The sequence below is a fragment of the Ranitomeya imitator genome, chromosome 4, assembly GCF_032444005.1.
Source record: "Ranitomeya imitator isolate aRanImi1 chromosome 4, aRanImi1.pri, whole genome shotgun sequence".
NCBI classification, from domain to species: domain Eukaryota; kingdom Metazoa; phylum Chordata; class Amphibia; order Anura; family Dendrobatidae; genus Ranitomeya; species Ranitomeya imitator.
The window spans coordinates 351,074,288-351,089,132 of NC_091285.1; the positions used below are offsets into that span (position 1 = coordinate 351,074,288).

General features: G+C 42.8%; 1 protein-coding gene across 10 annotated transcripts in view; it reads right to left on the minus strand.

The window, feature by feature from the left end:
• Positions 1-820: 820 nt before the first annotated feature.
• KIF21A (kinesin family member 21A) overlaps positions 821-14,845 on the minus strand; it is a 237,285-nt gene continuing 223,260 nt past the window's right edge. For 9 of the 10 annotated variants that reach the window (XM_069765004.1, XM_069765002.1, XM_069765000.1 and 6 more), the window contains 3 exons: positions 2,593-2,763; positions 2,316-2,515; positions 821-1,987 (listed from right to left, as the gene is read on the minus strand). In XM_069765004.1, coding sequence (XP_069621105.1) covers positions 1,894-1,987; positions 2,316-2,515; positions 2,593-2,763 — 465 coding nt within the window. In that variant the 3' untranslated portion in view covers positions 821-1,893. The remainder of the gene's footprint in view (positions 1,988-2,315; positions 2,516-2,592; positions 2,764-14,845) is intronic. The other variant, XM_069765008.1, reaches the window with a different exon arrangement.

The following is a 14,845-nucleotide window of genomic DNA, read 5'->3' on the forward strand; positions in this document are numbered from 1 at the left end:
TGCACAAGCACCAAAGTATCATTTTCCAAACTAGGTAATAACTGCATTAAAGGGCTTGTCAAATCTTCTGCTGAAAGTCTGAGGTCACTATATGACTGTAGACTTCTGAATCCTGACAGTGTGCTGTGCGCACGCCGTCAGGTTTCATGGGTATTGCCAGTGATGGTGTGCAGTCAGGTGACCGCAACTATACGATTTGCATACATGCGGTTACGTGCGTACTAGATGTGCTCGGCTTCTCTCCACTAATTTGTATTGAAAAAAAGGCACGTTTAGTCGGTGTGTGGCCAACAGCATGAATGTGGCACATTTGTGGTCATAGGACCGCCCCTCGCATAAGCAAACCATGTGAATCTAGACAACGCACTGTCAGGATTCAGAATCTGAAGTCCCATGTAGAGACTCACAGACTTTTATCAGAAGACCTTACAACCCCTTTAATACACCGTGCATATAGATGGGTAGTAGTGATAAGAGAACATGCTCGGATAAGGTGTTATCCGAGCATGTTCGTGTGCTAACCAACTGTCTTGAAAAATATGTTAAGAGTCCGGCTGCTGCATGTCTCGCGGCTGTTAGACAAATGTGTTGCAGCTGTCTAACAAACACGCAATCCCTGCATGTGTTGCGGCGTGCAGCCGTGGGGAACGAACATATTGTTTGAGCACACCGAAGTGACTTGGTTAGCACACGAGCATGCTCAAATAACACCTTATCCAAGCACGTTTGCTCATCATTAATGGTTAGTATCTAAAGAGGGACAAAAAGAAATTAATCAACCAAAGTATAAAATTAGTAAGCAATGAAGCAAGAGCAGAAGTATTTGCGCATGTGTTTATTCATGCATTAGCTGAACTGAAATTCACTAGTTATTTCAATCTACAAACTCAATATGCACAAATATTTGTTTCAACTATATTAAATTTGCATTTGTCAAATTTACAAAATAAGATTAAGAAAAAAAAAAAAACACAAAGCAAAAGAATATTTTCCAAAGATTCACACAGCATTCAAAATCAAATCAGGAGCTGCAGAAAATCTTTTTACAACCAACTTATATACACAGTTCTCTAGCGCAAACAAGGTTCTAACGTTTAAAAAAGAAAAAGTATTGAGAATACACATAGCAGCATTTTAAATTAGAAGCAAATTTATGCAGTCGGGAAAATAAAATGTAAGTTTTAAAAGAAAAAAAAATACTATCAAATAAAAAATAATTTATAGCATATGTAGGTATTAACAATAAGACAAACAACACAGAAAACATTGCCTCGCAGCCACAAACAGGTTACTACTTTGTGAAGACAGAAATGTGTAACGTTTCAGATATTTTACGGCACAGAAAATCCTGAGCACAAGGGTGTGCAGAAAAGAAAAACTTTGGTCGAGTGTAGTACAATTGTAATATATTTAACACCAAAAGCTATATGACAAAGAGACTGCTTCTGGCATTCCCTCATGAGGGCCATCAGCATGGCCAAAAGCCATCATGGGAGGTATGTTAAGAAGAGCCATTTGTCTACAGGCACACAGTGTATGTCAGGGTGGACAGTATGAGAGTACTTCAAGTAAATAATGTATGCTAATTTCTACGTATAAGTTCTGAGTGTTAGCATGATAGAGATATTTCACAGAATGCAGAACCGAACAAGCACGATTTGTGCCCAAAGTGTAACACAGCGGTCATTCTACTACAGACCAGCAGGATTCTCGGTCAGTGCGTTAGGTAGATACTAGCAGGATTTCAAATACAGTAAAATAACCGCCCAGAGCAAAGCATCCAGTAATTCAGGTCCAGTATGTGTACTATACTATATCAAATGCCCAACAGAGTCTTAACAGTTAACAGTCCATCACAGTATCCTCTTAAGACTTTATCTTTAGGTTTCCAGTTCAATTGCTTGCAACATCTTCACTTGTGTCCCCAGCATCTGATGTTTGCCCATCAAGAGAACCATTAGCCTTCCAAATTCTCACAGTTTGATCACTGCGAAGAAAAAAATTTGGGGGGTTAAATAAATTAGGTTGATAAGATTCCTCTCTTTGAATGATAGGATGCCAACATACATCTTAGATTAATACCAAGAACGTCATGACTGAAAGCTGGCGGCTCCTAGGAAAAAATGATAATTTTCTCCTGGAAGCCGCACTCTCAGTAAGGTGGCCGGGCAGCTGCTGCCATTTACCTACAAATCACATCTACCGGTAAATAGAGTTTTCCAATGCGACATATTACTTTTAATGCCAACGTGGAACCGCACTTAACTACAATCTACAATTAGACACATCTATAACAAAATGAAAACAATACTTACTCTGATGCTGTGAATATATGAGTAGAGTTAGTGCAGATTGCATTTATAGGACTATCATGCCCCTTCACTTCTCCAATTGGCATGAATGTATCCACATTCCACAGCTTCAGGATGCCGCCTCGACAGCCACTCAAAACAATGGGGCGACTGGGCACTATCCCAAGAGCACATACCCAATCTTTATGAGCATTTGGAACTTGCTGCAGAGACAGGAACAATATCATTAACACGGATTTATTTGGAAAAGCAAATAATATGCCCAAGAGTAAAAACATACGTGAAGAAGGTCTTTACGAGAGAGGTCCCATTTCTTGATTCCATTGTCTCTTGACCCACTAAAAAGGTAATCACCACTGATGATGAGAGCTTCAATACCATCGTAATGAGGTGGCTCAAAACAACGTGTAGGACTAACAACACCAAGGGCTCCTTCCGTGATATCGAACATCTAAAGAAAAGCAGAATATTAGCATATTAAAAGACTCTTATGTACTACGAAATGGCACAGCTTTGACTTGTTACTCCGCATATTCAACTAAAGGATTATTATATACCATATACTAGAAGAGAATTATTATACAAAAATGTGTTTCTGGTGTTCTTGATCACAATGGTTAATGTCAACTAGTGTGAAGAGGAAGTGGATAAAGAGCTAATAACACAAATCAGTAGACATGAGCGGATCGCTTAGAGCAAGTGTCAAACTCTGGCCCGCGATCTGATAACATTTGGCCCGCGAAGAAGGCAGCCCTACCACCCACGTCCTGTAGTCTGAAAAAGCTGCGTCAGAGACAAGCAAGTGCCCTGTGCAATGTGAATGTAATGTTACTTGCCGGAACTTCTTCAGACTGACCATTGCACTGTCCAATCGCAGAAGAGAAGTCACAGCAGGTGACCAGAAAAGAGATGCTTCTGTGTAAGGATACACAAGACCTTTCTTCTGTATGTAGTAACTCCCCATGGCCACAGCTTACCTCTGCACGGAGGAAGGGGCAGGAGAAATGTACTTGCTCCTGTGCTATTCAGGCTCTCTATTGCTCACACATACTGCTCTCCTGGGCTGAAGATTACAGCACTGTAGGTTTGCTTAAATTTTCATTCCACACAACTTGTTTTTTTCCTTTGCCACATTCTAGAGGCCAGTCTTGTATCAAATTACTAGTGTGCTTAAAGGGAACCTGTCACCTGAATTTGGCGAGACAGGTTTGCGGTCATATGGGCGGGGTTTTCGGGTGTTTGATTCACCCTTTCCTTACCCGCCGGCTGCATGCGCACTAATGCTTTTCGGCTTTGCCCGCAGTTGGGCAAAGCATACTGCGCGTGCACAAGGCAAGATTGCCTTGCGCAGGCGTGTACTTCGGAGGACACAGCATGAACTTCAACCCAATATTGTGGCCAGCATGCAGCCAGCGGGTAAGGAAAGGGTGAATCAAACACCCGAAAACCCCGCCCATATGAACGCAAACCTGTCTCGCCAAAATCAGGTGACAGGTTCCCTTTAAGTTTTACTTGGTTTAAAAGTTGCCATCTTAAAAGGCACCAGAAAAAGAGAGCCAGCATCACCTCTGCCCCTCCCCCTCCTCTATCCCATACACTTGTTCTGTAGCAAAGCACGCTACAGTAAGAATGGGGTCCTACATAAAGTGCCTGAATCTAGTGCTCTTCCCTATTACAGTAGTGTTCAAACACATGAGTTAAGCCCCCGTCACACAAAGCGAGATCGCTAGCGAGATCGCTGCTGAGTCACAAGTTTTGTGATGCAACAGCGACCTCAGTAGCGATCTCGCTATGTGTGACACGTAGCAGCGACCAGGCCCCTGCTGTGAGATCGCTGCTCGTGTCGGAATGGCCTGGACCTTTTTTTGGTCGTTGAGGTCCCGCTGGGTAGCACACATCGCTGTGTTTGACACCTTACCAACGACCTCATGACAGGATGTCCCTCATTGAGGTCTGTTAATCGTCATGAAATAGCTGCCATTTGACATCGTTGTACAGGTCGCTAGAGGTCGCCGCATCGCTGCTGCGTCGTTGGGGAGATCTCACAGTTTGACATCTCACCAGCGACCACATAGCGACGCAGCAACGATCCCTGACAGGTCGTATCGTTGTCGGGATCGCTTTAGCGTCGCTATGTGTGACGGGGCCTTTAATCACAGAATCTTTACACTAGTTTTTATTTCAAGCATTGGGAACATTGCACACTGTTTTCTAATTCAAAACATGAAATCTTTGTAACTTTACAGAAAATAACAAAAAATTTACATTGGGTTGTTTTTTTTTTTTTTTTTAAATAGCATTATCTACATTTTTCTTTACAAACTCACAATATGTACCATTTTTTTGTGTGGATTTAGCATTCCTGTGAATCACTAAAGTAATATTTAGTTGCATACCCATAGTTTTAAAAAAATGCTTCATATCTATGTTGCAGAGAGTCAACCAACTTCTGGCCCCTGTCAACTGTTATTCCAGCCTAGGATGCTTGGACTGCATCCCACAATTTTTGGCATTTGTTGGCTTTGCCTCAGAAATAGCACTTTTTATGTCACCCCACAAGTGTTCTATCAGACTAAGGTACTCCATAACCTCAATTTTGTTGGACTGGGACCAAGATTTTGCTAATTTATTGGTGTGTTTAGGTCGTTGTCTTGTTGAAACACCCATTTCAAGGGCATATCCTCTTCAGTGTAAGGCAACATGATCTCTTCATTTATTTTAATACATGCAAGCTGGTCCATGATCCCTAGTATGCAATAAATAGGTCCGGTTCCATAGTAAGAGAATCATGCCCATATCATGATGTGTGAACCACCATGCGTCACGGTCTTCAGAGTGTACTGTGGCTTGAATGCAGAGTTTGGAAGTCGCCTGACGAACTGTCTGCGGCCCTTGGACCTACAAAGAACAATTTTACTTTTATCAGTCCACAAAATATTTCTCCATTTTTCTTTGGGCCAGTTGATGTGTTCTTTGGCAAATTGTATCCACTTCAGTGTTTTTTTGTTTGTTTAATTGTGGGACTTTGTGGGGACTTCTTGCTAAAAGATTAGCTTCACACAGGCGTCTTCTAGCTGTCACAGTACTCACAGGTAACTTGAGACAGTCTTTGATCATCCAGGAGCTGATCAGAGGCTGAGCCTTTGCCATTCTTCCATCCAATCAAATCGTTGTCTTCCATGTCTTTCCGGTTTAGCTTTCCATTTTAAAGCATTGGAGATCATTTTAGCTGAAAAGCCTATCTTTGTGTGCACTTCTTTGTAAGTTTTACCCTCTCCAGACTACTTTTTAATCAAAGTACGCTGTTCTTCTGAACAATGTCTCGAACGACCCATATATCTCAGGCTTTCAAGGAGAAATGCATGCACAACATATCCTGGCTTCACCCTTAAATAAGGGCCACCTGATTCATACCCGTTTCTGCACAGAATGATTGACCTCACTAATTGAACTCCACACTGCTATTATTTTGAACATACCCCCTTTCAATAAATTATTCCAATATACAGACTCTAAAACATGGCGGCAGGGACGCCATATACACAAGATAAGATCGCATGTAAGTGCTGCTCTTTATTACCTTTTGTTTCAATGCCATCAATAATTCTTTAGAGCGTTTTGTTGTGCCCCTACACTTAGTAGCTGATGAGCATTGCGGTCACTAGTTCCTGTATGTTGAATAGCTATGTAGGCACTCTGCTAGATCTCTAGTTTTATATATATATATATATATATATATATATATATATATATATATATATATATATATATATATATATCTATAGTGGCTTGTCCCTGCTTTCTTAGCAGTTACCTTGGAGTTATGTTATTTTTAATTGTATAAATATTTAATAAACGCTTTTTTGATACTGGCACTCTATACTGGTTTCTCTCTATGTTGTTCTAGACTCTAAAACATGCAGACCATGAATGCCGAGTCTGGTGGTTTTCTTAGAATGTACCTCACTAACTGGTAAATTGTTTAACGTGGTAATATAATTTATACCAAAACCAGTGATTAATCTGGTTAGTCATATTGGACTGCTATTATTTTGAACACTACTTAAGTCACTCACCCCTGCAGCAAATAGTGAGTGTGGAGTTTGGTACCTGAAGGGGTAATGGCATTTTTCTGGTGTTGCACCATTTCAGATACAATGCACTGCCACAGTCATCTTGAGAATCATTAAAGGAGTTGTCCAGTTTAAAATGACAAGTCTGCATTCACTCCATGTGACTGCAGATTTGTGAATCCTCCTAGTGCACACTGCTCACTGTGAGGATTCTCCGCTGTGAGCGCCGGGAATGGCGGTCACCTAACCTCAAGTATGCGACATGCAAAATCCTGGCCAGAACCTGACTAGACTGTTTCCGGCCTTGTGCAATATATTAACCCCTTTACCCCCAAGGGTGGTTTGCACGTTAATGACCGGGCCAATTTTTACAATTCTGACCACTGTCCCTTTATGAGGTTATAACTCTGGAACGCTTCAATGGATCCTGGTGATTCTGACATTGTTTTCTCGTGACATATTGTACTTCATGACAATGGTAAAAATTATTTGATAGTACCTGCGTTTATTTGTGAAAAAAACGGAAATTTGGCGAAAATTATGAAAATTTCGCAATTTTCCAACTTTGAATTTTTATGCAATTAAATCACAGAGATATGTCACACAAAATACTTAATAAATAACATTTCCCACATGTCTACTTTACATCAGCACAATTTTGGAAACAAATTTTTTTTTTGTTAGGGAGTTATAAGGGTTAAAAGTTGACCAGCAATTTCTCATTTCTACAACACCATTTTATTTTAGGGACCACATCTCATTTGAAGTCATTTTGAGGGGTCTATATGATAGAAAATACCCAAGTGTGACACCATTCTAAAAACTACACCCCTCAAGGTGCTCAAAACCATATTCAAGAAGTTTATTAACCCTTCTGGTGCTTCACAGGAATTTTTTGAATGTTTAAATAAAAATGAACATTTAACTTTTTTTCACAAAAAATTTACTTCAGCTCCAATTTGTTTTATTTTACCAAGGGTAACAGGAGAAAATGGACCCCAAACATTGTTGTACAATTTGTCCTGAGTATGCCAATACCCCACATGTGGGGGTAAACCACTGTTTGGGCGCATGGCAGAGCTCGGAAGCGAAGGAGTGCCATTTGACTTTCAATGCAAAATTGACTGGAATTGAGATGGGACGCCATGTTTCGTTTGGAGAGCCCCTGATGTGGCTAAACATTGAAACCCCCCACAAGTGACACCATTTTGGAAAGTAGACCCCCTAAGGAACTTATCTAGAGGTGTGGTGAGCACTTTGACCCACCAAGTGCTTCACAGAAGTTTATAATGTAGAACCGTAAAAATAAAAAATCATATTTTTTCACAAAAATTATCTTTTTGCCCCCAATTTTTTATTTTCCCAAGAGTAAGAGAAGAAATTGGACCCCAAAAGTTGTTGTACAATTTGTCCTGAGTACGCTGATACCCCATATGTGGGGGTAAACCACTGTTTGGGTGGATGGGAGAGCTCGGAAGGGAAGGAGCGCAGTTTGACTTTTCAAAGCAAAATTGACAGGAATTGAGATGGGACGCCATGTTGCGTTTGAAGAGCCACTGATGTGCCTAAACATTGAAACCCCCCACAAATGACACCATTTTGGAAAGTAGACCCCCTAAGCAACTTATCTAGAGGTGTGGTGAGCACTTTGACCCACCAAGTGCTTCACAGAAGTTTATAATGCAGAGCCGTAAAAATAAAACAAAATTTTTTTCCCACAAAAATTATTTTTTTAGCCCCCAGTTTTGTATTTTCCTGAGGGTAACAGGAGAAATTGGACCCCAAAATTTGTTGCCCAATTTGTCCTGAGTGCGATGATACACCATATGTGGGGGGAACCACTGTTTGGGCACATGGGAGGGCTCAGAAGGGAAGGAGTGCCATTTGAATGCAGACTTAGATGGAATGGTCTGCAGGTGTCACATTGCGTTTGCAGAGCCCCTAATGTACCTAAACAGTAGAAACCCCCCACAAGTGACACCATTTTGGAAAGTAGACCCCCTTAGGAACTTATCTAGATGTGTGCTGAGCGCTTTGACCCACCAAGGGCTTCACAGAAGTTTATAATGGAGAGCCGTAAAAATAAAACAAAAATTTTTTCCCACAAAAATTATTTTTTAGCCCCCAGTTTTGTATTTTCCCGAGGGTAACAGGAGAAATTCGACCCCACAATTTGTTGTCCAATTTGTCCTGAGTGCGCTGATACCCCATATGTGGGGGGGAACCACTGTTTGGGCGCATGGGAGGGCTCGGAAGGGAAGGAGCTCCATTTGGAATGAGGACTTAGATGGAATGGTCTGCAGGCGTCACATTGCATTTGCAGAGCCCCTAATGTACCTAAACAGTAGAAACCTCCCACAAGTGACACCATTTTGGAAACTAGACCCCCTAAGGAACTCATCTAGATGTGTTGTGATAGCTTTGAACCCCCAAGTGTTTCACTACAGTTTGTAACGCAGAGCCGTGAAAATTAAAAAAAAAAATCTTTCCCCCCAAAATTATTTTTTAGCCCCCAGTTTTGTATTTTCCCGAGGGTAAGAGGAGAAATTCGACCCCAAAAGTTGTTGTCCAATTTGTCCTGAGTACGCTGATACCCCGTATGTTGGGGGAAACCACCGTTTGAGCGCATGGCAGAGCTCGGAAGGGAAGGAGCGCCATTTGGAATGCAGACTTAGATGGAATGGTCTGCAGACGTCACATTGCGTTTGCAGAACCCCTAATGTACCTAAACAGTAGAAACCCCCCACAAGTGACCCCATATTGGAAACTAGACCCCCCAGGGAACTAATCTAGATGTGTTGTGAGAACTTTGAACCCCCAAGTGTTTCACTACAGTTTATAACGCAGAGCCGTGAAAATAAAAAATCTTTTTTTTTCCCACAAAAAATATGTTTTAGCCCCGAGTTTTGTATTTTCCCAAGGGTAACAGGAGAAATTGGACCCCAAAAGTTGTTGTCCTATTTGTCCTGAGTACGCTGATACCCCATATGTTGGGGTAAACCCCTGTTTGGGCACACGGGAGAGCTCGGAAGGGAAGAAGCACTGTTTTACTTTTTCAACGCAGAATTGGCTGGAATTGAGATCGGACGCCATGTCGCGTTTGGAGAGCCCCTGATGTGCCTAAACAGTGGAAACCCCCCAATTATAACTGAAACCCTAATCCAAACACATCCCTAACCCTAATCCCAACAGTTACCCTAACCACACCTCTAACCCTGACACACCCCTAACCCTAATCCCAACCCTATTCCCAACCGTAAATGTAATCTAAACCCTAACTGTAACTTTAGCCCCAACCCAAACTGTAGCCCTAGCCCTAACCCTAGCCCTAACCCTAGCCCTAACCCTAGCCCTAACCCTAGCCCTAACCCTAACCCTAGCCCTAACCCTAACCCTAGCCCTAACCCTAACCCTAGCCCTAACCCTAGCCCTAACCCTAACCCTAGCCCTAACCCTAACCCTAGCCCTAACCCTAGCCCTAACCCTAGCCCTAGCCCTAACCCTAGCCCTAATGGGAAAATGGAAATAAATACATTTTTTAAATTTTTCCCTAACTAAGGGTGTGATGAAGGGGGGTTTGATTTACTTTTATAGCGGGTTTTTTAGCGGATTTTTATGATTGGCAGCCGTCACACACTGAAAGACGCTTTTTATTGCAAAAAATATTTTTTGCGTTACCACATTTTGAGAGCTATAATTTTTCTATATTTTGGTCCACAGAGTCATGTGAGGTCTTGTTTTTTGCGGGACGAGTTGATGTTTTTATTGGTAACATTTTCGGGCACGTGACATTTTTTAATCGCATTTTATTCCGATTTTTGTGAGGCAGAATGACCAAAAACCAGCTATTCATGAATTTCTTTTGGGGGAGGCGTTTATACCGTTCCGCGTTTGGTAAAATTGATGAAGCAGTTTTATTCTTCGGGTCAGTACGATTACAGCGATACCTCATTTATATCATTTTTTTTATGTTTTGGCGCTTTTATACGATAAAAACTATTTTATAGAAAAAATAATTATTTTTGCATCACTTTATTCTCAGGACTATAACTTTTTTATTTTTTTGCTGATGATGCTGTATGGCGGCTCGTTTTTTGCGGGACAAGATGACGCTTTCAGCGGTACCATGGTTAGTTATATCTGTCTTTTTGATCGCGTGTTATTCCACTTTTTGTTCGGCGGTATGATAATAAAGCGTTGTTTTTTGCCTCTTTTTTTTTTTTCTTACGGTGTTTACTGAAGGGGTTAACTAGTGGGCCAGTTTTATAGGTCGGGCCGTTACGGACGCGGCGATACTAAATATGTGTACTTTTATTGTTTTTTTTTTTTTATTTAGATAAAGAAATGTATTTATGGGAATAATATTTTTTTTTTTTTTCATTATTTTGGAATATTTTTTTTTATTTTTTTTACACATTTGAAATTTTTTTTTTTTACTTTTTTACTTTGTCCCAGGGGGGGACATCACAGATCAGTGATCTGACAGTTTGCACAGCACTCTGTCAGATCACTGATCTGATAGGAGTGCAGGCTGCTTCACAGTGCCTGCTCTGAGCAGGCTCTGTGAAGCCACCTCCCTCCCTGCAGGACCCGGATCCGCGGCCATCTTGGATCCAGGGCTGGAGGGAGCAGGGAGGGAGGTGAGACCCTCGCAGCAACGCGATCACATCGCGTTGCTGCGGGGGGCTCAGGGAAGCCCGCAGGGAGCCCCCTCCCTGCGCGGTGCTTCCCTGTACCGCCGGCACATCGCGATCATCTTTGATCGCGGTGTGCCGGGGGTTAATGTGCTGGGGGCGGTCCGTGACCGCTCCTGGCACATAGTGCCGGATGTCAGCTGCGATAAACAGCTGACACCCGGCCGCGATCGGCGGCGCTCCCCCCGTGAGCGCTGCCGATCGCATATGACGTACTATTGCGTCCTTGGGAAGTAAAGCCCACCCCACATGGACGCAATAGTAGATCTAATGGCAGAAAGGGGTTAATATTGAGCATAAAAAAAAAGTCTCCAGTCTAGTCAGTTTCTGGCCAGCAGTCTGCACAATGCATACTTGTGGTCATGTGACCGCTGTTCCCAGAGCTGACACCAGACAATCCTCACAGCGCTAAGTGCATGCACTAGGAGGATTCACAAGTCTGTAGTCACAAAAAGTGACTGTCATTTTAGACTAGACAACACCTTTAACCCCTTCACAACATATGATGTACCGTATACACTCTAGTATAAGCTGAGAATTTCAGCCCATTTTTTTAGGCTGAAATTGCCCCTCTCGGCTTATACTCGAGTCATTCCCAGAGGTCGGCAGGGGAGGGGGAGCGGCAGCTGTCTAATAACACTCACATGGTCCTGGCGCGGTCCCTGGACGTCCCCGGTTCTCCGGGTGCCGGAAGCTTCTTCTTGTAGTGAGCGGTCACATGGTACCGCTCATTACAGTAATGAATATGGACTCCCATAGGGGTGGAGCTGCATATTCATTACTGTAATGAGCGGTACCATGTGACCGCTCACTACAGGAAGAAGCTGCCGGCGCCAGGGAACAGACGTGCGGGGACCACGCCAGGAGCAGGTGAGTATAACGCAGTGCGCGATATTCACCTGTTCCCCGTTCCACCGACGGCCGCCGATGCGTCTTCCCCGTCCTCTGCATTGACGCTCAGGTCATAGGGTGCGGTGACGCGATTAGTGTGCCCGTCGCCCTCTGCCTGAACATCAGTGCAGAGGACTGGGAAGACGCATCGGCGGCCGTCGGTGGAACGCGGAACGATGAATATAGCAAGTGCCGGGGGCCTGAGAGGTGAGTATGTCTTTTTTTTTTTTTTTTTTAATCGCAGCAACAGCACATGGGGCAAATGTCTGTATGGAGCATCTTATGGGGCCATGTGCAGCATTATATGGGGCAAATATCTCTATGGGGCCATGTGCAGCATTATATGGGGCAAATATCTCTATGGAGCATCTTATGGGGCTATAATCAGCATTTGTGGAGCATTATACGGGGCAAATGTGTCTATGGAGCATCTTATGGGGCCCTTATTAACCTTTATGCAGTACTGTATGAGGCAAATGTATCTATGGAGCATCTTATGGGGCCATTATTAACCTTTGTGCAGCATTATATGGGGCATATTTTAATATGGAGCATCTTATGGGGCCCATCATGAACGAGCATCTTATGGGGCCCATCATGAACTGTATGGAGCATTATATGGGGCTCCTGATTCAATATGGATATTCAAAAACACAACCTACTGATATCTTAGTTAATTTTACTTTTATTGGTACCTATTTTTATTTTTGAAATTTATCGGTAGCTGCTGCATTTTCCACCCTAGGCTTATATCGAGTCATTAAGTTTTCCCAGTTTTTTGTGGCAAAATTAGGGGGGGGTCGGCTTATACTCGGGTCGGCTTATACTCGAGTATGTATGGTACTTATATTTGTCGATGAGGGAAAACATCCTCAATTATAGACATTGTTTTAATAAATATCAAGGTCGGCCCCGACTTGGTCCAAGTTTTTAATTTTGACCCTTTGTGTATTTGATTTTGACATCCCTAGCTTAGAGCAACCCCGGTCTAGGTCAGTGCTCTCTGGCCGTGGATAGGAGCTGCACGGATTTCCTGACATTCTGGGTTCGTCAATGTGGCGTTTGATTCACAGGCCTGGCATGACGTCATCTGTGCAGATCATAAACCAAGCTTGGGATCCCAGAATGTCAAGAAAATCATGAGAGTTCTTGTCCACGGCTGAGAGCACTGACCTGGACGATGGTTTACATGTTTAGGAAACTAATTCTACAGTAAGCCAGAAACATTTCTTTAAATACATAGAACACAGTTGAAAATACTTCATGCTTTCATTTTAATAGGGTGACAGAGGACGTTATTCTAATTTTTGCAGCAGTATTACAGTATATAGTGAATAACATTGTCTTCTTTCAAGCTCAGCACAAAGCTGAGCTTCAGAGGAGAACTAAGATGGCAGTGACGTGGGTCTTTAGTAGACAACAGGCTGTCATAGTAATCCATCGGTGTCCAGCAATCACGTGGGGCCAATGGAAGATAGCACGCATGCATTGGCTGTGAAGTAATTTAAATACCGCTATCAGACATTGACAGAGGTGTTGTGAATTCTGTGGCTGAGTTCACTTCTGTGGTCACAAGTGGTATTGCAGTCTCTGGGCTTCCTCCCTCAGGTGTTTTGGTGAGCTCGTTGGCTGCCTTGCTATTTAGCTCCACCTGAGTCTGTCTTCCTTGCTCCTTGTCAATGTTCCAGTGTTGGATCTGAGCTACTGCATCTTTCCTTGGGCCTGCTGCTCTGCTAGATAAGTGCTTCTAGTTTGTTTTCTGTTTTTTTTCTGTCCAGCTTGCTATTGTCTTTTGCTGGAAGCTCTGAGAAGCAGAGGGGTGCACCGCCGTGCTGTTAGTTCGGCACGGTGGGTCTTTTTGCCCCTTTGCGTGGTTTTCGTTTTAGGGTCTTTTGTAGACTGCATAGTTCTCTTTGCTATCCTCGCTCTGTCTAGAATATTGGGCCTCACTTTGCTGAATCTATTTCATTCCTACGTTTGTCTTTTCATCTTGCTAACAGTCATTATATGTGGGGGGCTGCCTATTCCTTTGGGGTATTTCTCTGAGGTAAGTCAGGCTTGTATTTCTATCTTCAGGCTAGTCAGCTCCTCAGGCAGTGCCGAGTTGCATAGGTAGTTGTTAGGCGCAATCCACTGCTGCTTATAGTTGTGTGAGGATAGATCAGGTACTGCAGTCTACAGAGATTCCACGTCTCAGAGCTCGTCCTATTGTTTTTGGTTATTGCCAGATCTCTGTATGTGCGCTGATTACTGCACGCTGTGTTGCCTGATTGCCAGCCATAACAGTACAAGGAGCCACACCAATGATTCCCAATAGAGGGAAAAAAGAAATCCTGACATCATTTTTTTTTCTTAGCTCTGTCTTCAGTCTTTTTTTTCCCCTAGACATTGGAGTGCTTCAGGACACAGCTGTGGACATGGATATTCAGGCTCTGTGCTCCTCAATGGATAATCTCGTTGTAAATGTACAAAAGATTCAAGATACTATTGATCAGAAATCGATGCTAGAACCAAGAATTCCGATTCCTGATTTGTTTTTTGGTGACAGAACTAAGTTCCTGAGCTTCAGAAATAATTGTAAGCTATTTTTGGCCTTGAAACCTCATTCTTCTGGTAATCCTATTCAACAGGTTTTGATTATTATTTCTTTTTTGCGCGGCGACCCACAGGACTGGGCGTTTTCTCTTGCACCAGGAGATTCTGCATTGAGTAATGTTGATGCATTTTTCCTGGCGCTCGGATTGCTTTACGATGAGCCTAATTCAGTGGATCAGGCTGAGAAAAATCTGCTGGCTTTATGCCAGGGTCAGGATGATGTAGAAGTATATTGTCAGAAATTTAGGAAATGGTCAGTACTCACTCTGTGGAATGAATC